The sequence below is a fragment of the Bufo bufo genome, chromosome 1, assembly GCF_905171765.1.
Source record: "Bufo bufo chromosome 1, aBufBuf1.1, whole genome shotgun sequence".
NCBI classification, from domain to species: Eukaryota; Metazoa; Chordata; class Amphibia; order Anura; family Bufonidae; genus Bufo; species Bufo bufo.
In genome coordinates, this window is record NC_053389.1 from 294,336,890 (window position 1) to 294,361,418 (window position 24,529).

Sequence of the window (24,529 nt, forward strand, 5' to 3'; positions counted from 1 at the left end):
TCCACCTGAACTGTGAATGTTTACATGGTGTGTTCAATAAAAACATGGTAACATTTAATTCTTTGTGTGTTATTAATTTAAGCAGACTGTGATTGTCTATTGTTGCGACTTAGATGAAGATCACATCACATTTTATGACCAATTTGTGCAGAAATCTATATCATTCCAAAGGGTTCACATACTTTTTATTGCAACTGTATCTATGTATCAATCTATCTATCTATCTAGGAATTTTGCTCAATAGTCAGAGTCAAGTCAGGCTTTATAGAGTGTTACATAAAATGTAGTATAAAATAACTTGCAATTGATGTAGAGTTAAATCCACACTGCTGACATAGAATGTATATTGGTACACGAAGACGGCAGATGTTCTGTAATGGTATGTCTAGGCCTATATTTCAATTCTTCCATTCCATATTTTAAGAGGAAGAAACCCCTACATGTGTAAGACACACCTATATCTATGCTATATATGACTGAGAGGGACAGATATGAGGGAGTTCTCTTGGGGTTTGCTGCTGTAAGAAGACTGACAAGACGATAAGGCAGTCAAAGAGTCCTGAGAAGGGTCTCTGACTTTCCACATGATGCCTTTAGGCTGAGTTCACATCAGCATTCAGCCTTTCTGATCTCCTGCTCCGTTATAGGTAGAGATAAGAGAATTTCTCAAAAATTCGATTCGGCCGGTTCGCCAAATTTTTTGAAAAAGAGGGGTCTCGTTTGTCCTATATTTGTAGAGTCTCAGTGGCACCCAATCCTTGGGATAACCACTGACACTCCTTTATGCTATCAGAAGGGCCTCGGCGGTACCCACCTCCTCTGGGATAACCGCTGTTACCCTCCACCTAGTTATCTTCCCCTTGTTAGGGTTCCCCTGATTAGGGACTAACAGGGACTGGATAGTAATAGGTTCGGGGACAGGGAACCTCCACCATCAGGGGGTCGCCCTGGGCTGAGCAGTCTAGGGGGCAAATTAGGGTGAGACAATTCTGCCCTTGCCCGGTCCATAAGACTCCGCTCCTTTTCCTCGTTTCCCTTTCGTTCTATCCTGTTATTGTGGATTTCTTGCTGGGGGAAAATACTCCCCTTTAGGAAATTCAAGTGCTCACATGTCTCTTTGCACTACAGTGGTATATATATACCGATACCCCCTTTTTGATATAATAATAAAGGTATTTTTAAAAGTCACCTTTTTTTCTGTTGTTTTTCTCCTTTGATACTCTGGTGACAGTAACATCCTAGTACTAATCTGAATGATTGTGACTGCTGACAAAAGAAGCAGGATGAATTCTGAAGTATTTCAGGCAATATTATCTGCTCATATTCAGCCAAATGCTTCAGAACTCATTGGACGACGCTTCACAGTACAGATGGACAATGACCCAAAGCATACTGCAAAAGCAACCAAAGAGTTTTTTAAGGGAAAGAAGTGGAATGTTATGCAATGGCCAAGTCAATCACCGGACCTGAATCCGATTGAGCGTGCATTTCACTTGCTGAAGATAAAACTGAAGGGAAAATGCCCCAAGAACAAGCAGGAACTGAAGACAGTTGCAGTAGAGGCCTGGCAGAGCATCACCAGGGATGAAACCCAGCGTCTGGTGATGTCTATGTGTTCCAGACTTCAGGCTGTAATTGATTGCAAAGGATTTGCAACCAAGTATTAAAAAATGAAAGTTTGATTTATGATTATTATTATGTCCCATTACTTTTGGTCCCTTAACAAGTGGGAGGCACATATGCAAACTGTTGTATTTCCTACACCGTTCACCTGATTTGGTTGTAAATATCCTCAAATTAAAGCTGACAGTCTGCAGTTAAAGCACATCTTTGTTTCATTTAAAATCCATTGTGGTGGTGTATAGAGCCAAAAATGTTAGAATTGTGTCGATGTCCCAATATTTATGGACCTGACTGTAGCAATATAGCGAATATTCGAGAGAAAAAACAACTAATATAGAGCAATTTAGATAATATAGTGCTATAATCTTTTTTTTTTAATAGTTGTAATTCTTTCTCATCTGAAGTTCAGATTGGAAAAAAATTTCAACTATTAGATGAAGAAGATTATAGCACTATATTAGCTAAATTGCTCTATATTCGTTTTTTTCGAATATTTGCTATATTGCTATATTTTCGTTTTTAGAATATTCATTATTCTTCCCATTTAAAGTCTTGATTCCTCCCTGCTTCTTGCTTGTGGGCCAATGAGTCATTGGCCCACAAGCAAGAAGCAGGGAGGAATCATGTTTTTACTCGGCAGTTGAAAAATTTGCGATAAAAATTTGCATTATGAAAATTCGCATAACGAAAATAAAAAAATCTCACTATATCACTATATTCTAAATATTTGCAAGTTTTCAAAGTACCTATATTCGCGATAAAAATTTGTAATTCAAATTTTCGGGTTCAACACTAATTAGGACATATTCCATGTGTACTGATAGGACGGTGGCCATTTTATTTCTCCTAATGATTGCTCCCTAGACAAAACAAGCCATTCTAAGTAATGAAAGGTATTTGTGAATATATTTATTATTAAATAATATTTAAGTATTTTTATTTTTTTAATTCCTGGAGAACCCATTTAAGGATCAGTTCAGGGCTTTTGACCCTTGAGTCACTTAATCTTCCCCTGACTCCTACCCAACTGCAGAAGGCTTTTAACCTCCCTGGCGGTATGATTATGTCAGGAATTTTGTACCAAAAGTGGTACAATTTTTTGCATGGAAATTTGGTGTTATGCATTGAAGGCTTGCAATTCTTAGCAATTACTTACTTAAACCTGACCAAACAAGACTCTAGTAGACATCCCAGATGTGATAAAGTTTCAAACACAAAATCATGAATTATAATCTAATAAATAATAAAATTTTATTTAACCCCTTAAGGACTCAGCCAAATTTCACCTTAAAGACCCGGCCATTTTTTGCAAATCTGACCAATGTCACTTTAAGTGGTGATAACTTTAAAACGCTTTGACTTATCCAGGCCATTCTGAGATAGTTTTTTCATCACATATTGTACTTCATGACACTGGTAAAATGGAGTAAAAAAAAAATACATTTATTTATAAAAAAAATACCAAATTTACCAAAAATTTCAATTTCTCTACTTCTATAATACATAGTAATACCTCAAAAAATAGTTATTACTTTACATTTCCCATATGTCTACTTCATGTTTGGATCATTTTGGGAATGATATTTTATTTTTTGGGATGTTACAAGGCTTAGAAGTTTAGAAGCAAATCTTGAAATTTTTCAGAAATTTTCAAAAACCCAATTTTTAGGGACCAGTTCAGGTCTGAAGTCACTTTGCGAGGCTTACATAATAGAAACCCCATTCTATAAACTACACCCCTCAAGGTATTCAAAACTGATTTTACAAACTTTGTTAACCCTTTTGGTGTTCCACAAGAATTAATGGAAAATAGAGATACAATTTAAAAAATTTCACTTTTTTGGCAGATTTTCCATTTTAATATTTTTTTTCCAGTTACAAAGCAAGGGTTAACAGCCAAATCAAACTCAATATTTATGGCCCAGATTCTGTAGTTTACAGAAACACCCCATATGTGGTCGTAAAACACTGTATGGGCACACGGCAGGGCGCAGAAGGAAAGGAATGCCATACGGTTTTTAAAAGGCAGATTTTGCTGGACTGGTTTTTTTGACATCATGTCCCATTTGAAGCCCCCCTGATGCACTCCTAGAGTAGAAACTCCAAAAAAGTGGCCCCATTTTAGAAACTACGGGATAGGGTGGCAGTATTGTTATTACTAGGGTACATATGATATTTGGTTGCTCTATATTAGACTTTTTGTGAGGCAAGATAACAAGAAATAGCTGTTTTGGCACCGTTTTTATTTTTTGTTATTTACAACAATTATCTGACAGGTTAGATCATGTGACATTTTTAAAGACCAGGTTATCACGGATGCGGCGATACCTAATATGTATATTATGTAAGTTTTACACAATGATTTCTTTTTTGAAGCAAAACAAAATCATGTTTTAGTGTTTCCATAGTCCGAGAGCCATAATTTTGTCTGTTTTTGGGTGATTACCTTGGGTAGGGTATGATTTTTGCGGGATGAGATGACGGTTTTATTGGCACTATTTTGGTGTGCGTGTGACTTTTTAATTGCTATTACACTTTTTGTGATGTAAGGTGACAAAAAATGGTTTATTTAGCACAGTTTTTATAAAAAAAAATTTTACGGTGTTCATCTGAGGGGTTAGGTCATGTGATATTTTTATAGAGCCGGTCGATACGAACGCGGCGATACCAAATATGTATAATTTTTTTTTATTTATGTAAGTTTTACACAATAACAGCTTTTTTAAAACAAAATAAATGATGTTTTAGTGTCTCCATATTCTGAGCCATAGTTTTTTTATTTTTTGGGCAATTGTCTCAAGTAGGGGCTCATTTTTTGTGAGATGAGATTGGTACTATTTTGGTGAGCAAACGCCTTTTTGATCGCTTGCTGTTGTACTTTTTGTGATGTAAGGTGACAAAAAAATTGTTTATTTAGCACAGTTTTTATTTTTTATGGTGTTCATCTGAGGGGTTAGGTCATGTGATATGTTTATAGAGCCGGTCGATACGGACGCGTCAATACCGAATATTTATACTTTTTTTCCCCCCTATTTTTTACCAATTTTTTTTTTCTTTTTTGGGGGAAAATTACGTTTTTGTTTATTTTTACTTGAAACTTTAAATTTTTTGGGGGGAAAACTTTATTTTTGCAACTTTTTTTTTTACTTTATTTTTTGTCCCACTTTGGGACTTGAACTTTTGGGGGTCTAATCCTTTACAATGCATTCCAATACTTCTGTATTGGAATGCATTGGCTGTATGAGTAATACTGTGTGTATTACTCATACAGCTTCCGGCCTGTGAGATCCAGGGGGCTGGATCTCACAGGCTCATCACCAGAAGGCAGCGCGATGCCTTCCTTAGGCATCGCGCTGCCTTCCATGCCATCGGGTCCCCCCTACAGCCGCATGGGGACCCTATGGCACCGCCACACGCTGCTGCAAACCGCAGGTAAAGCCGCAAACAGCAGGTCTGAATTGACCCGCGGTTTGCGGCGATCGCTGACACGGGGGTGTCACGGGACCCCCCCCCGCGCATTTAGCCAAGGTGCTGCTCAATGATTTGAGCAGGCACCGGGTTCCGACCACCGCCCGCCGGGCGGCGGTGATCGGAACGACACATGACGTAGCGGTACATCATGGGTCCTTAAGGACTCGGGAAACATGCCGTATCGGTACGTCCTAAGTCCTTAAGGGGTTAATAATGTAATAAAAAATGATGAAATTTGTCAAACAAAGAAAATTTAATAAACATCCTGAGTGTGATAAATTTTGAAACATGGGACTGCACAAAGTCCGACGTCACAATCAGGACAATGGAACCTGGTTTCTTTTCGGACTTTCTTTCCATTGCCATCTCTCTTTGAACAGCAAACCACCCACATCCTGGTAGGTGCTGCCTTTTTTGTGTTTGGCGGGATGTAGTCCATAAAGTGACGACCAGACAGGTGTTCTGGGTGGACAACGTCAACAGCACAACGTCCAGGTCTGTTAACAGCTACTGATGGCGCCTGGTGTTTGACAAAAATCCGCTCAACCACCTTCCATATAAACTCAGAATGAACAAGATGCTTGTCACTCTTTGCTCTGTGCAGGATATATGCATTCCAAAGGCATTGTTCCAGAAGATGCCTGAAGATCTTCTTATAATATTTTTTTTGCTGTTTGCGCATAGCCGGATAAAATGTCATTGCCTGATTGGCTCTGTCGACACCTCCCAGGGTGTTATCATAGTCTATCACGACTTGCGGCTTCAGCACATCTTCCCACCTTTTGTGTGGACCATGGCAGTAGAGGTATTGTGCACAGTACTCATGAGACACACGTCCTTCTTGTCTCGCCATCGCATTGCCATCATCTTACCCTTCTGCCAGGCAACCATTTCTCCGGTTTTGAGTTTTTTCTTGGCAAACATAGATGGCATGTCACGTCGGTTAGGCCTAACGGTACCATATGCATCAGTCTTGTTTTGTAGCAAAACCTCATACAGTTCCGGAGACGTGTAGAAATTGTCTGTGGTCACACAATATCCCTGGTTCAGCAATGGCTCCAGCAGTGTAAGGACAGATGATGTGGCCATCCCATAGCCGCTGTACCTGGGGTTGAACTTCGTGCCTTTACCGCTGTAAATGACCGAATTCCAGATGTAACTAGTGGATGACTCGCAGAGCATGTAGGATTTAATGCCAAACCGCGCTCTTTTGGATGCAATGTACTCTATCCAGCTTAGGCGTCCCTTGTAGGCCATCAAACTTTCATCTACGCTGACGTCCCTTTCTGGCACGTAGGTCCGCTGGAAATTGGTCACAATAATTTGCCATACCTCCCAGATTTTTTTTGTTTGGCCGCAGGATGCGTGGCCTCATCAAATTCTTCATTGTTCGTGAAGTGGAAATACTTCATGATGAGGGAAGACCGGTATTCTGACATCACGGTGCCAAAAAATGGAGTGGCCAGTAACTTATTGGTGGTCCAATACCATTTCTGGAGCGGTTTCCCCATCACCCCCTGAAAAATGAGGAGTCCCAGAAACTGCCACATGTCCTCTTTGGTCACCGGTTCCCACTTTCTGCTTCTGGAAAACGTGGCATGCAGCGTAGCGGATTGCTGCTCTTGGTAGCGATTTGTCTCCGTGACAATTTTTTCAATTACCTCCTCAGTGAGGAATAATTGCAGGTATGCCAGAGGGTTGTCACACTCAACATCTTCCTTCATCCCAGGTGATCCAATGTTGGTCCACTCCTCTTCAATAGCTGTGCAAAGTTGCAGAATATTGGCAGGAACTGGAACACGCTGTCGTATACGCCGATCCAGAACATTCCAAACATGCTCAATAGGTGACATGTCCGGTAAGTATGCTGGCCATGCAAGAACTGGGATGTTTTCAGCTTCCAGGAATTGTGTACAGATGCTTGCAATATGGGGCCGTGCATTATCATGCTGCAACATGAGGTAATGGTTGTGGATGAATGGCACAACAATGGGTCTCAGGATCTCATCACGTTATCTCTGTGCATTCAAAATGCCATCAATAAAATGCACCTGTGTTCATTGTCCATAACATACGCCTGCTCATACCATAACCTCACTGCCACCATGGGCCACTCGATCCCCAATGTTGACGTCAGCAAACCGCTCACCCACACGACACCACACACGCTGTCTGTCATCTACCCTGAACAGTGAAAACTGGGACTCATCCGTGAACAGACGCCTCTCCAACGTGCCAGACGCCATCGAATGTGAGCATTTGACCACTCAAATTGGTTACGACGACGAACTGCAGTCAGGTCCAGACCCCGATGAGGATGACGAGCATACAGATGAGCTTCCCTGAGACGGTTTCTGACAGTTTGTGCAGAAATTCTTTGGTTAAGCAAAACGATTCTTGCTGCAGCTGTCCGGGTGGCTGGTCTCAGACGATCATGGAGGTGAACATGCTGGATGTGGAGATTCTGGGCTGGTATGGTTACACGTGGTCTGCGTGTCACACACACAGGGGATGGGGAAGTGGCCACTGAGCTCAACCCGTGCCCCTGTCCCTGCCTACTTGCCTCGCAAGTCCTAGTGACAAGGGACAACTGGTCGACAAACCCTCAGCTAGGATAAGTGCAGGGAAGACAGACAATACATGAAACAGAGTAGTCAGACAAGCGAAGTCAGAAAACAAGAGAGCGGCATGATACCAGAGGAGCAAGCGGAGGATCGTCAGGAGAAGCCGAAGTCAGAACTAGGAGGAAATGCCAAGACCAAGGGATGAGACGGACGGGTAATCAGAAAACAAGCAGGACCAACAAACCGGGTAAGTAATATCGCAGGAAGGACCTAAATAACAGGCAATCTGTGGCCAACAGATTGCCTGTTTAAATAGGGCGCTGGTGGAGTCATGTGATGTGGACTGCGTCACAGGACTCCTGAGTTCCAATACAGCCGAGCGCCGAGTGATTAGCTCAGCACTCAGCCCCAGTGTGGTTACCACGGGAACGGGCGACGCCGGGCGCGCTGATGACGCGAGCGTGCCTCGGCCGTCCCCGCCTCCTGGAACCACTCACAGAGCACATCGTGACACTGCGGTTGTGAGGCCGGTTGGATGTGTAACACCCCAGAGTTGTGTTATGACACGCCTCTACCCCGCTACTATCTGTTAAGAGCCTTTACATTTGTAATCTGATATGATTTTGCTCATGTCTTCACAACTGTGCATCTAAAACTTTGTTAAATGTAAATTTCCTTGTAATTTTCCATGTTCACCAGCAGGTGGCAGCAATGGATTGGTAAGGAACTAGTTTCAGTTTAGTATATCTAGGCTGGAATGGATCATTCCAGCTTAGCTCCCCCTCTGTGGAGGTGTGGACTGTTCCCACATCCTACAGCATGGGAGGAGAAGGAAGTTAGGTCAGTGTGTCAGCCACCCCTGTTGGGGAAGGCTGTGTGATAGAGTTCAGGAGTCCCCCTGTATAGGGAAGAAAGCCAGGATCTTGTCTCGGCTGAGACATTGAACAAATCCCCAGCCTGAGCCCTGCAGCCTTAGCTGGATGACACGCAAGCAGACAACCTCCAGAGTTCTAGGACGAAAGCATTCCTTGTGAGACTATCTGTGAGTAAAGTCCAGAGACCTAGGAGAAGCCATATTCCTCCTCAGCTAGTCAGTCCCCACAAAGCAGAAGGTAAAGAGAAGTGCAGAAGCTAAATTCCTGCCACCGTTACAGAGCTACTAAGCAGACGTCTATCATGCAAGCTCCAGAGTTATAGTGCAGAAGATTTATTCCTGCAAACCATTGCCAAAACCTGCTGGAACCAAAGACCAAAGCTGTACATTGCTTGGATGAAAGTTATCTTCAGTAAACACAAGTTTGTACTTCACCTAAAGGTCTGGACGTCAATTTCTGCTGCAAAATCCCTCTATTACTCCTACTATTACTACACTCAATTTATTGCAAGTAAGCCAGGAGTCCAGCTGTACCCAGGTAGGAGACACCGGTGACACTATTATCACCACCATAGAGAGACATTATAGACCATTACACCACTCTGGCATTCCTAACCTGGGACGTGCGTTATAACACCTTGGGAGGGCCCTGTGATAGTACCCTGCGCACGCTGCAATTGGCGTCACAAACAAAACTACAAACTATTTGTCTACCCCGTTTCTGGTCACGGCAGATGAACTACTAAATTCTCTGAAACGCCTTTGGAGGCGGCTTATGGTAGAGAAATGAACATCCTTTGCATGGGCAACAGCTCTGGTAGACATTGCTGCAGTCGGCATGCCAATTGCATGCCCCCTCAAACGTTGCGACATCTGTGGCATTGTGCTGTGTGATCAAACTGCACATTTCAGAGTGGGCTATTATTGTGGGCAGTCTAAGGCACACCTGTGCAATATTCATGCTGTCTAATCAGCACCTTGATATGCCACACCTGTGAGGTGGGATGGATTATCTCGGTAAAGGAGAAGTGCTCACTAACATAGATTTAGACAGATTTGTGAACAATATTTAAGATTAATGGGTCTTTTGTGTATGTTGAAAATGTTTCAGATCTTTGAGTTCAGCTCATGCTAAATTGGAGCAAAACCAAAAGTGTTGCGTTTAGATTTTTGGTCAGTGTAATTTCTTGCTGACATGTTTGTTCATTACAGGTTTAGTGTGGATCACCTGCTAATATAATTTAATTCCATTGTAAGATTTTATATGACTGCATTAATAGACAGGTATTTGTTAGCTATAATGTATAAAATCAAGGAATGGAGGGCACTCAGATGGATGGGTATATATATAAGGAGTCAGTTATAGTAAATATCCATAGATTTATTAAACATTGCACAGTATCCAGTAACTGAATGACTCAATCGATCTGATTGGTCACAGTTATATATATCCTCCTGTGCTAGGAGGGTTCAGGTTTACATAGAATTAAAAAGAATTAAAACTTACACAGAATTGTAGAAATTATTGTGCGGATTAATAAGATAAGGACCTACTGATGCAGGTGATCAGTCTGCATATAGGTGCTGAGGCAGTGTACACTGTATTGAATGTCAATTAAAAGGTAAAATTTGCACTGAGTGCAGTTGGTGTTTGTCCCAGGGAGCAGTATTAGGACAGGAGGATGGAAAAGTCAGGTAATCTTACCCCGTGTAGCCGGATTCCAGGTGGCTATTGCAGGGGAGTACCTCTCTCAGGGAGCGCTCCGATCCTGTGTGTCGTCGGTGCGCACGTGTTCCTCGGCGTCCTCGGCGTTCTCGGCATCCTCGGCGTCCTCGGCGTGTTCCTCTGTAACCGGAAGTGACGATGAAGCCGGAAATGACGATGTATTCCTCCGATCAGCTGACTATTGCGTCAGTAAGATGTAAATGCAACAATCGCCTGTAATATCTGTCTGTATGGGCGATCTTTATTGGGTCCAGAGTCCATGTACTATTCCTTCCTTATACCAAACGCGTTTCGGTGCACTCTTGCACCTTCATCAGTGGTGAATAGTACAACTGATCTCCTTCCTTTTATAGGGGAGGGATCATGAAGATTGGATCAAACTCAAAACATGGAATGGATGTGCCTCGAAGCAACTAGAACTTAGGTTTTTTGTTTTCATACCTATTTATATAGTTGCTAGAGTATACATTCAACTAATATACAAATTTATCACAATTAATTATAATATATTAACGAACAGTACCTTGATGATAGTGAGTACAGGATAAAAAATTTAGATAATATCGTATAATTATACATTATTAAATTATTAAATTGATAAACTACCAATGTATCAATTCATTAATAGGGACACTAGATGGCACTATAAAATATAAATAACAATATAAATACATGCTAAAACATATAAAAATATATATCTCATACTATAGATCTTGCATAAAATTTCACATAGAATATCACATACAGCTTCATATAAGAAATCACATAGAACTTCATATAAAAATATCCCATACAAAATCCCTATAAAATCTATATAAAATTCATATAAAATTCATATAAAATTACATTTGTAGGGTGGTCTTCTCATAATATTGGTCTTATACAGTTTATTTCAAGTGTGTGTCAAATATGGGAATGGGGGAGGGGCACACACTTGAAATAAACTCTATAAGACCAATACTATGAGAAGACCACCCTACAAATGTAATTTTATATGAATTTTATATGAATTTTATATGAATTTTATATGAATTTTATATAGATTTTATAGGGATTTTGTATGGGATATTTTTATATGAAGTTCTATGTGATTTCTTATATGAAGCTGTATGTGATATTCTATGTGAAATTTTATGCAAGATCTATAGTATGAGATATATATTTTTATATGTTTTAGCATGTATTTATATTGTTATTTATATTTTATAGCGCCATCTAGTGTCCCTATTAATGAATTGATACATTGGTAGTTTATCAATTTAATAATTTAATAATGTATAATTATACGATATTATCTACATTTTTTATCCTGTACTCACTATCATCAAGGTACTGTTCGTTAATATATTATAATTAATTGTGATAAATTTGTATATTAGTTGTATGTATACTCTAGCAACTATATAAATAGGTATGAAAACAAAAAACCTTAGTTCTAGTTGCTTTGAGGCACATCCATTCCATGTTTTGAGTTTGATCCAATCTTCATGATCCCTCCCCTATAAAAGGAAGGAGATCAGTTGTACTATTCACCACTGATGAAGGTGCAAGAGTGCACCGAAACGCGTTTGGTATAAGGAAGGAATAGTACATGGACTCTGGACCCAATAAAGATCGCCCATACAGACAGATATTACAGGCGATTGTTGCATTTACATCTTACTGACGCAATAGTCAGCTGATCGGAGGAATACATCGTCATTTCCGGCTTCATCGTCACTTCCGGTTACAGAGGAACACGCCGAGGACGCCGAGGAAGCCGAGAACGCCGAGGACGCCGAGGAACACGTGCGCACCGGCGACACACAGGATCGGAGCGCTCCCTGAGAGAGGTACTCCCCTGCAATAGCCACCTGGAATCCGGCTACACGGGGTAAGATTACCTGACTTTTCCATCCTCCTGTCCTAATACTGCTCCCTGGGACAAACACCAACTGCACTCAGTGCAAATTTTACCTTTTAATTGACATTCAATACAGTGTACACTGCCTCAGCACCTATATGCAGACTGATCACCTGCATCAGTAGGTCCTTATCTTATTAATCCGCACAATAATTTCTACAATTCTGTGTAAGTTTTAATTCTTTTTAATTCTATGTAAACCTGAACCCTCCTAGCACAGGAGGATATATATAACTGTGACCAATCAGATCGATTGAGTCATTCAGTTACTGGATACTGTGCAATGTTTAATAAATCTATGGATATTTACTATAACTGACTCCTTATATATATACCCATCCATCTGAGTGCCCTCCATTCCTTGATTTTATACATTATACCCACTTTCTGGCAATTGGTACTGCCATTGTGGAGAGAGCACCTATCTGTGATTTGCAGCCAGTGGAGCCTCTGAAATCTGTCTTATTTGTTAGCTATAGTTTCAAGGAATATTGATGTTAAAGACGATGGCCAGGTTGAGACAAGTGCCCTTAACTGGCATTGTGTACACTAACACTCTATAATTCTGACTTCTACTGCATCTCTCCTGATGCATACTTCCTTCCCTCCCCATACTTGATCGCTCTTCCTTTCCTTATTATACAGATCATATCTCCCCCTCCTACTCATAAGAAAAATACATTTGAAGGAATATGTTATGTGTTATATCCACAAATACAATCAATATGACCTGGTCTGTTTTTCCAGAGTAGCGCCGAAATCTCAATCTCTGTCACTGGGGCTTTTCTCCTTTAATACTGTATTGTCATTTTTTTTATGGAGAAATATACTGTACTTCTGTGTATATCATCTAAGAGATTGAACTAATGAATTTCATGGCTCACAATTACTGGGGATTGTTTGAGGGTACCCTATGATGTGCTGTAGGAGAGAAAGGGGACCATATATCCTCTTTGCACGGGGGCCCTCTGCTTTCTGTGACCGCCCTACAACAACTCATCCTTGAAGTTAAAAAAAAACAATCATCCTAGAAGACACATAGAACAATCTAATCTCAGCTAAGGTCATTTGTCATGAAGTTACTAGAAAGAGACTAGGCAAAAAGGAGGTAAATGAAATTCTTAGGATAGCAACCACTGCCATAAGCATAACTAGCCATAGCAGCTGGTGTAGGGCCTGGAGGTTTAGAGGGCCTACTCAGATGCAGGAACATTGTTGCTTTCTGTAGGGAATAACAAACCATAGGAGTTCTGCTATCTAGCACTTCTACAGAATATGGTTTTCATGATATTATCCATGTCTCTCGCAATACTACTGCTTCAGTTTCCAGTCGTATGTGTTGGGGGCCCATCTAATTTTGGTATGGGGTCCTATTAATTCTAATTATACCTATGATCACAGTAAGCTTTTAATGTAGTTGTTGTGGAATTTGCTGTTAACTATACATTTTCCCTGTAGTCGCTGTGTTATTACATGAATCCTTTGCAATGGAAGGCAATCCAATTAATACATTGAGTAGAAGAGAAAGTGACGTCAGAATGTTCTTCATGATCCTCGTTGGTGGCTGTCCTCATAATGTAAGAGAACTTATAGCCTGAGAGTAAATTCAGAAACAGCCAAGCATGGCTACACTACAAAGGAGATTGGACCAATACCCATACTGATCAGATATTAATCCTGAGGATAGCATCAATATTTTACTCCCAGGAAAGCCCTTTAAGATGTGGACTCCACGGTACAATACATGGAGACAAAGTTTTCAAAACCCTATCCAAACATTAAAAAACCCAAGTGAATTTTCAAATCTGCGGCATTATTATTAACCTTTCACTGAATAGTGGATTCACAAAACTATTCGCTGCAAAATCCACATCAAATGATTGAAAATGATGCTGTGGAATTGGAATGATTTGCGTGTGGACATACGCTAAGTAATGTCCCAGTAGCATGGTCTCATGAAGTTCCATTGGACTTGAGCGGTATAATTGCCTACATTTATGTGCTCAGCTCCCATCCACAAAACACTTGAGTTATGTTCACACTATCATCATGGCTTCCGTAAGATCGTTGCAAGACAGATTCAAATAGTGACCAATGGACCCATTGGTCACTCTTGTGGAAATGGAAACCACAAATGAACTCCCGATGGATGCTGTCAATGCAGATGTGAACTGAGCCCAATACTGTCAGTCTGCATTTTGCAGCACGGCAGAATCTACAAATTGTTGTTATCATTTTTGCATAGACTCGTTCCCGGTAAATCATGATGCACATGACTGCTATAACAACCAGGAGCAGTAATATTTCCAATTCTTTTCAGGTCAGAGGAAATAATATTGCCAAGGGTCAGCAGGAAACAAATCATTCAGTAGAAATTGTACTCATTAGATATCATGAAATGAATGATTTGTAGTTTATATAACAGATGATTGGGCCAAACTATAGATGCAGCAGAGCTGATTTGTCATTCAGCACCTCAGGGACTCATTACATGAAAGCCACAAATGACACAACATTCCCTCATCATGAGTCCTCGGTCCCAAATTATAAACTCAGCTCTGCTAATCTGACAATGAAAAGAAAAATGTCACAGAAAAGGCTCCTTCTGATTCAGTCGGAGGGTGATCACTGTGCCATCGGATGAAAGACCTTGGCCTCAGGGCCTCAGTAACACCACACGCAATACTACATTCTGGACGGCTTGATGCCGGTGACTCCAGTAATAAGTACGTCCGAAAGGTTGTCAGTGCAGGGCCGTCCGTGACAGCCCTACATAAGGAAAAAAGGCACCTGCTATAAGGACTAATTTACAAGGGGGCCTGTAACCTTTCCTGGCACTCTGCTTATAATAACAATTCTGGAGCAACTATTCTTATGACTCTGATATTCCATTCCTTAATTATTCCTACTAGAAGTTATCTATGAATTACTAGCAGTTTGCAGTAAAGGTCCAGATGGGTGTTACTATTTGGTGTGTGTCCCTGCCCAGTCTGACACTAGCCAATCTGTGCTGACAGTGCTAGGCCTCATTCACACATTCACGGATGTGTCTTGTCCATGTGCGCTACGACAGCACATGTTCCCATTCATTTTAATGTATGTATTCACTCAACCGTCTTTTAACACAGTCCGTGGGTTCATGGTTTTAGCACGGAAGCATGCCCTATTTTGTTTGTCATGTCCATTATAGTCTAAGGGGTCCGTGAAAAACACAGACTCATCATCCGTGTTTTACGGACCATTGAGAGGAGATGCTCTGAAAATTAATTTTCAGCTATCCAGTGTCCGTGGAACATGGCTGACACACTGAGAGCAAAAAACGCACACAGAGACGAAACACAGATTTTCTGCAGAAATCTTCACGGATAAATCACTGACCAACTTATAATGGATTTAATCACGGACGTGTGATTAGGCCTTAAACTGTGCAGCGACACATCCCATACTTGAAACACCCATCTGGACCTTCATTGCAAATTCCTAGCAATTCATTTGTAGTTTCTTGAAGGAATAATAAAGGAATTATACAACAGAGAGTCATAAGATTAGATGCCCCAGAATTGTTATTACATGGGGGATGCACATAGTTACTAAAACAGACATGTCAGGAGGGGTGAAAGGTCCTCTTTATGGACTGAACTGGGCTATCGGACTCTGAGTTCTGATTCTGTTATGCTGTTACCAGAATTGCTGCCTATTCATTCAAGAGACTGTTCATATACATAAAGGGGAATTCCTGATGCCAACTGTCATTGTAACAATTTACTTGCTCAAGTCACTACAGCAAAGAAAGAGTTAACTTTATCAAAGTTTGTTAAGAAAAAACGAAAACCCCTTGTGTTCTGCATACTGGTAAGCAAAAAAAAAAATCACCTTTAAAATACTGAATTTCAAAAGGTGAAAGGGTTAAGAACAAAAGGATGAGGCGTGTTGAAATACAACAGCCTGGCCCTTGTCTCCCCCAACAGTAGTCATTGTCAGGACACCACCAAACTGATCAGGTAGTCAGCCGGTCCTGCCAGAATCGTCAGCTATGACCGACACTGGTGTAATGTAAACTGTAAAAAGTTATCTATAGCGGTGGATTTGGCCACTACACAACCCACAAAATTGCATGGGGCCCCAAAGATCAGGGAGAGCCCTGCTGCCCCATGTCCACTGGGTCCCTCTGGAGCTTCCTGATCCACCATTCACCCTGTGAACAGCGGTGTGGTGCTGGCATCATCATGCCTGCTTTGCCTAGCCTCTAGATGGACTGGAGCAGGTCTGCAGCTCCGTTTCTTGTGGGATCATGGGCTAGGTGAGTATTCACCCACCAGAGAGGCACCATATTGTGTTGGGGGCACATAAGGGCGGGTAGGGTCTCTATCTGGGTATCTAGGATGAATTTACATGGTTGTGCCTGGCAAGGTTTGCAAGAAATTTACCTAAGAGTCGTGGGTACTTAGCCTTGCAGTAGGGATGCTGTTTGTTAGTGCTGGTTTTCATGTGGATCTGCACTTAAAGAGGGTGGTCATGATTAGAAAGATAGCTGCTTTGTTCCCGAAACAGTGCCCCATCTGTTCACACATTGTATGTGATCCTACAGCACAGACCCCTGCACACAAGCAACCTGTTGAAAGTGGTGGCGCTGTTTCTGGAAGCAATGTTTTACTCATCCTGACTGTAACGGATCTCCTGGCTCCCCGACCGGATACCTCAGTCGATGGATGCTCCTAGTGCTTCCGAGGATTCCAAGCACTCCACTTGACACCGTAAGCACTGCAGACCCCACGAACCGCCGAAGCTTGGTTGAGGTATCGCCGTCTCCTACCCACCCTGGACCTACGACAAGGCTCCAGGCTCCAGTGGGTGAACCTCTCCTAAATCCAGAGAGCAGGAACAGCTCTTACAAGAGCTAGTAGTTATAGCCAGGGGAGTATAGCAAATCTTCAGCGTATAGCAATCCCCAGTGTTGATCAGTTACCCAAACAGCAGCCTCAACATGATGAAGGGTAAAACAGGAACTTCCTTTATTGAAGATCAACTCAGTATATATACAGTTCAAGAAGTCTAACAACATAATGCAATCAACCATGAACAACATGCAAACAGACATCTTCACCCCCTCCATAATGAATGAATAGGGAGGGAGGAGACACATGTGATGGGATTATCTCCTGAGTGTATCATATGGTGATCTACTCATCTAGGAGGCGGCTGCTCCTATAATCAGCTACTTAATCCCATCACTAACACAATCAGTGGGAGTCTCAGTGCAGAGTTAACCCTTTTTGTGTTGCTGAATCCACACCCTGCAAATTAATGGGCAATAGGAAATATGTGGCATATAAATTCCACACATAAATCAGGGTTCATAGTTCCTTGTAACCCCAAAAGGCCTGAGGGGGTCACCATAGTTCTGGGTCCATAGTCCGTAGGCTGGCCCCCTTAGGCTTCTCCATCAGCCCCATTGACGGTTCAGTCCGTCACATTTCTCCCCTCCCAACAGTAGACTAACCAGGTACCTGACCTCCTGTCGGTCGGTGCCTGAGTTCGTCGAGTAGCCCACCCATAAAAAAACACTGGTCCTGTTCAACTCTGGGGCCTGGCTCTGTTCTGTATGTCCCCAGCGGTTGAGTGGGAATCTGCTACTCCTTGCTTCATTGTTGTTCTCTAGCTTGGAGTTGTGGGTACTTGGTGGGCAAAGGCCAACTGCGCTCTGCCCAGATGCCAGCTCTTCCGCTGGGGTAGCCTGTGGGGATTCAGCCTCTGGACAAGAGGATAGGGGAGGGCAGAGGCCAACTGCACTCTGACCAGATGCCAACTCTTCCGCTGGGGTAGCCTGTGGGGATTCAGCCTCTGGACAAGAGGATAGGGGAGGGCAGAGGCCAACTGCACTCTGCCCAGATGCCAGCTCTTCCGCTGGGGTAGGGTCAGGGAATCCTACCCCCAGGACCTTGTTCCGGTTCAGCTGTGGAGAGGAGGGATCGCTTACCTCCTCCTCCTGGCATTCCTGCAGGGTTTGTGGGGGATCTGTATCGGCCGTCCAGAATCCCGGTAAGCCTGGTGCAGAGACTGTGGTCCCATCTGCACCATCGGAGTTAGGGGTGCTGTCCCCCTGTGGTTGGGGGGAGAGACCGGTTGTCTCCTCTTCCTTCAAGGTACACTGCCGCTGGGGAGCAGGACCGACTGTCCCTACTCCCTGAAACTCCGGCTGCCGTTGGGGATCTGGGCTGACCGCCCAGCATCCCTGTAGGGCCAGTGGAGAGATCTTGGTCCCATCTCCACCTGCTATATGGGGTTCCCCCAGGACCAGTCCATGAGGTCCCCTACCTCCGCAGCTGGCACTGAAGCAGGGGATACTTCAGTTGGGTCTTCCCAGCTGTAGGGCTGTAGGTCTGGGACTGCCACCCAGCTCTCCGGCAGTGTATATTGGGGCCAAATTGAGATGAGGAAGTATTGGTAATCCTGCTCCAGCTCCCACTCCGTTGTCACTAGAGATGCCAGGTCTTGTCTCACCTCTCTCGCTGTAGCCCAATCATGCATAGCCTCCCTGTTGTCATAGATATCTCAGAACCGGGACTCTCCAGCATCTCCAAACTCCGGTTCGGCGAAGGACTCAAACCACAGGCCAGGCCCATCATAATCCTCCCCCTCGGGTCTGTCGTGCTCAGCCATCCAGGGGGAGTGCCGAATCACATACCACCAGAGTGCCTGGTAGGCGTCGTCTAGCCAAAGCTCTTTCCATACCAGGCTCTCGAGTTCTATCACCCACTCATCCAGGGGCTGCTCTCCCAGAAGGGGCATTCGCAGGGCCACTCGCATCTGCAACCGCTGCTCCTCACTGGGGAGTCTCTCGCCCCGCCGACGCTGTACATCTTCCAAGGCCTCATGCCAGACGCCTTTTCAGACTGCATCCCTCCAGTCCATGTAATCCTCCTCATCATAGTGGAACGCTGTCCGAAGACTAGCCGATTCTATCCTGCTGTAGCCAGGGGCGCTGTACGGATACTAGCGTTGCCCTCAATATGTTCCACGAACGGTGTCTCCGAGCTGATTCTCCTCGCACTAGGACGCCATCCCACTGCTGCCACCACTGTAACAGATCTCCTGGCACCCCGACCGGGTACCTCCGTCGATGGATGCTCCTAGTGCTTCCCGAGGATTCCAAGCACTCCACTTGACACCGTAAGCACTGCAGACCCCACGAATCGCCGAAGCTTGGTTGAGGTCTCGCCGTCTCCTACCCACCCTGGACCTACAACAAGGCTCCAGGCTCCAGTGGGTGAACCTCTCCTAAATCCAGAGAGCAGGAACAGCTCTTACAAGAGCTAGTAGTTATAGCCAGGGGACTATAGCAAATCTTCAGCGTATAGCAATCCCCAGTGTCGATCAGTTACCCAAACACCAGCCTCAACATGATGAAGGGTAAAACAGGAACTTCCTTTATTGAAGATCAACTCAGTATATATACAGTTCAAGAAGTCTAACAACATAACGCAATCAACCATGAACAACATGCAAACAGACATCTTCACCCCCTTCATAATGAATGAATAGGGAGGGAGGAGACAGCTACTTAATCCCATCACTAACACAATCAGTGGGAGTCTCAGTGCAGAGTTAACCCTTTTTGTGTTGCTGAATCCACACCCTGCAAATTAATGGGCAATAGGAAATATGTGGCATATAAATTCCACACATAAATCAGGGTTCATAGTTCCTTGTAACCCCAAAAGGCCTGAGGGGGTCACCATAGTTCTGGGTCCATAGTCCGTAGGCAGGAGGCTGGCCCTCAGGCTTCTCCAGCAGCCCCAGTGACGGTTCAGTCCGTCACACTGACTATCCCTTTAAGGCTAGACTAACAGTTTATTTAAATGCGATCGCTGTTCATTTACTCAGAGATAGATACATAGATAGATAATACATAGATAGAAAGATAGATAGATAATGCATAGATAGAAAGATAGATAGATAGTATCAGATAGATGATAGATAGATAGATAGATAGATAGATAGATAGATAGATAGATAGATAGATAGATAATACATAGATAGAAAGAAAGAAAGATAGATAGATAATACATATATAGAAAGATAGATGGATAGATAGATAGATAGATAGATAGATAGATAGATAGATAGATAGATAGATAGATAGATAGATAGATAGATACCGGTAGATAGATATGACATAGATATTAGATAGATAGATAGATAGATAGATAGATAGATAGATAGATAGATAGATAGATAGATAGATAGATATGAAATAGATAGATAGATAGATAGATAGATAGTATCAGATAGATAGATAGATAGATAGATAGATAGATAGATAGATAGATAGATAGATAGATAGATAGATAGATTGATAATAGATAGATAATAGATAGATAATAAATAGATAGATAGATACCGGTAGATAGATATGACATATAGATATTAGATAGATAGATATTAGATAGATAGATAGATAGATGTATTATATAACATTTATACCCCCATAACCCTTCAGGCAATGAAAGGGTTGACAACAGAGCCCATCTCCGCTCTACATAAGAGAACACACAGCCCTGACAGCTACTACATCCAAGAACAAAAACAATGGGAGTCCGTATTGTTTTCTCCAGAGCGCCGAGTGTTACAAAGCTCAACTTCCCAATTATACAAATACCATTCATTCCTGTAATTCAATTTATTGTGTTAGTTTCTTCCTTTTTATCGTCACTGCAATCCTACGTGGATTGTGAATGGTGGTAATCCTACAGGTGCCTGCTCATGTATGCACAATACAGCATATTCCCTATTAGAATGAATGGCTTGTGTGACCCAGTGGTCAATAGACTCATTACTCAGTATCATGGAGTGAAGAGTTTGCCCTCTCAGAGGGGTTCTCCAGGAATATATATAATATATATATATATATATATATATATATATAATCTCAGCAGAATACTAGACAGGATCCATTATTCTTACCCTAATGTTACAGAATGGACAGTATAGTGAGAAGACAGAGGTTCTGGACCCCTAGCCTGATGTCTCCAGTCACTAGAAGCTGCTGCCTACCTGCTGCAGATGATGTTCTTGGTACCTCTTCATCCTGTTGCTCGAGGCTTTCCCAGTCTCACTCCGTCAGATTCTGTGCCCACAGCTGGAAGATGCCAGGCCAGCTTGCTGGAAAGACGTTCCTCCTCGCCTGCTCTCCCTCGCTCTCTCGCTGTATCTCTCAGACTCAGGTTATTGGCACAGAATGGGATGAGCTTGTTCTACAGTTAACCCCTCTGGTAAGAGAGATGCCGAGGAGAGAATGACAAAGGCCTGTGCGGAGACACACATAAGGTTAACTGTCTTCCTATGAAACTGGCCATAGCATATATTAATGTGTGCCTGGCATAATGGGCATAGCTTGTGAGCCCCACAGGGCATAGGGATTGATGAGACTGATGACAATCTCTGTACAGCACTGCAATATTCTATATGTTGGTGCTATAAGAATAAATACCGTTATTACAAAGCTATTGGGGATAAGTTCTATTACCCATCTACACATATGCCAAGTAACAGAGAATACATCATAGTCTGTGATGTGCCGTCAAAACATACTACAGTCAATATCAATGAATAAACCATCACAACAAAACAATACAAAAAAACAGATATAATATACACAGAGGTAAAGAGGTATGTAGCATATATTTGTAAAATCCCTCCCCATCTGCAGTGCAGTTTAGAGGAGACCTTTGTCCTCTGATGGCATGTCTGTTTTAGTTACTACTTGCATTCCCCCTGTAATAATTCTGGAACGTCTATTCTTATAACTTTATTTATGCCTTCCTTTATTATTCCTGCTAGAAGTTATGAATAATACACTGTTTGCAATGAAGGTCCAGCTGACTGTAACAAGTCCCTGCATAGTCTGACACTATCCAATAAGTGCTGCCAATGTCAGACTGTTCAGACACCCCCCAACTGGTAATACCCATCTGGACCTTCATTGCAAACTGCTAGTAATTTATTCATTACTTCTAGTAGAAATAATAAAAGAATGGCACAACATAGAGTCATAGAGTCATAAGAATAGATGCTCCAGAATTGTTATTTCATGGGGAATGCATGAAGCTATTAAAACAGACATGTCAGGAGCGGGGACAGGTTCCTTTAAGACTGAACCACATGGGACACCCTGAACCACATGGGACAAAAAGACTTAATGCATGTTTGACCCACATCTCCTTTCCATGATCCTTGGTTTTATTTCCCACATGTTGTAGGGCCCCTGTACAGGTTGTCATCACCCATTAAAATAGAGAATACACTGCGTGCAGAATTATTAGGCAAATGAGTATTTTGACCACATCATCCTCTTTATGCATGTTGTCTTACTCCAAGCTGTATAGGCTCGAAAGCCTACTACCAATTAAGCATATTAGGTGATGTGCATCTCTGTAATGAGAAGAGGTGTGGTCTAATGACATCAACACCCTATATTAGGTGTGCATAATTATTAGGCAACTTCCTTTCCTTTGGCAAAATGGGTCAAAAGAAGGACTTGACAGGCTCAGAAAAGTCAAAAATAGTGAGATATCTTGCAGAGGGATTCAGCACTCTTAAAATTGCAAAGCTTCTGAAGCGTGATCATCGAACAATCAAGCTTTTCATTCAAAATAGTCAACAGGGTCGCAAGAAGCGTGTGGAAAAACCAAGGCGCAAAATAACTGCCCATGAACTGAGAAAAGTCAAGCGTGCAGCTGCCAAGATGCCACTTGCCACCAGTTTGGCCATATTTCAGAGATGCAACATCACTGGAGTGCCCAAAAGCACAAGGTGTGCAATACTCAGAGACATGGCCAAGTTAAGAAAGGCTGAAAGACGACCACCACTGAACAAGACACACAAGCTGAAATGTCAAGACTGGGCCAAGAAATATCTCAAGACTGATTTTTATAAGGTTTTATGGACTGATGAAATGAGAGTGAGTCTTGATGGGCCAGATGGATGGGCCCGTGGCTGGATTGGTAAAGGGCAGAGAGCTCCAGTCCGACTCAGACGCCAGCAAGGTGGAGGTGGAGTACTGGTTTGGGCTGGTATCATCAAAGATGAGCTTGTGGGGCCTTTTCGGGTTGAGGATGGAGTCAAGCTCAACTCCCAGTCCTACTGCCAGTTTCTGGAAGACACCTTCTTCAAGCAGTGGTACAGGAAGAAGTCTGCATCCTTCATGAAAAACATGATTTTCATGCAGGACAATTCTCAATCACACGCGTCCAAGTACTCCACAGCGTGGCTGGCAAGAAAGGGTATAAAAGAAGAAAATCTAATGACATGGCCTCCTTGTTCACCTGATCTGAACCCCATTGAGAACCTGTGGTCCATCATCAAATGTGAGATTTACAAGGAGAGAAAACAGTACACCTCTCTGAACAGTGTCTGGGAGGCTGTGGTTGCTGCTGCACGCAATGTTGATGGTGAACAGATCAAAACACTGACAGAATCCATAGATGGCAGGCTTTTGAGTGTCCTTGCAAAGAAAGGTGGCTATATTGGTCACTGATTTGTTTTTGTTTTGTTTTTGAATGTCAGAAATGTATATTTGTGAATGTTGAGATGTTATATTGGTTTCACTGGTAAAAATAAATAATTGAAATGGGTATATATTTGTTTTTTGTTAAGTTGCCTAATAATTATGCACAGTAATAGTCACCTGCACACACAGATATCCCCCTAAAATAGCTAAAACTAAAAACAAACTAAAAACTACTTCCAAAAATATTCAGCTTTGATATTAATGAGTTTTTTGGGTTCATTGAAAACATGGTTGTTGTTCAATAATAAAATTAATCCTCAAAAATACAACTTGCCTAATAATTCTGCACTCCCTGTATATCTGCCACAAGCCTCGGAGGATGGGAGTGGTAGTGGCTCTGGCTCCTACGGTTATTAACAGTGTCAATCCTCACATCTATACTTCTTAGGGCCAGGCAGTGACAGGAGAGCGCAACCTTTCATCAATCAGGGTAGACCTTCATGTTGAGGCTCCTGCATTAAGGTAGTTGGCTTGCTCTTGGTGTTATGAGTGTTGTATGGGTGCAAGGTAGGAGATGTAGGTGCTGTGGCTGGCGTATGGTGCTGGTGTCAGCAACCACGCCAGTTGTAGATAATAGACAAGTCTGTCTTTAGTAAAGTGCAGTATCAAACAGCCATCAGCCTTAAACAACGAATACCTCACTGACTAACTCTAATGTTCGGCCATGCAGATTCTGTACTTTTTTGGTTCTTTCTTTTTTCTCTCTGGAGTTCTGTAAAGTAGGAATGGCTTTTCTAGATGCAAAGCTCCAAGGAGTGAGCACACGAAGCTCCTCTCACTTCCTCAGTTAGTACTAGAG

General features: G+C 42.5%; 1 protein-coding gene across 1 annotated transcript in view; it reads right to left on the minus strand.

Moving 5' to 3' along the window:
• The window catches only part of SLC6A7 (solute carrier family 6 member 7), a 135,769-nt gene extending 114,431 nt beyond the window's left edge, over nt 1-21,338 (minus strand). Inside the window, exon 1 of the mRNA XM_040440693.1 lies at nt 21,216-21,338. Within this exon, the coding sequence (XP_040296627.1) occupies nt 21,216-21,248 (33 nt within the window). The 5' untranslated portion in view covers nt 21,249-21,338. The remainder of the gene's footprint in view (nt 1-21,215) is intronic.
• Between the last annotated feature and the right edge of the window lie 3,191 nt (nt 21,339-24,529).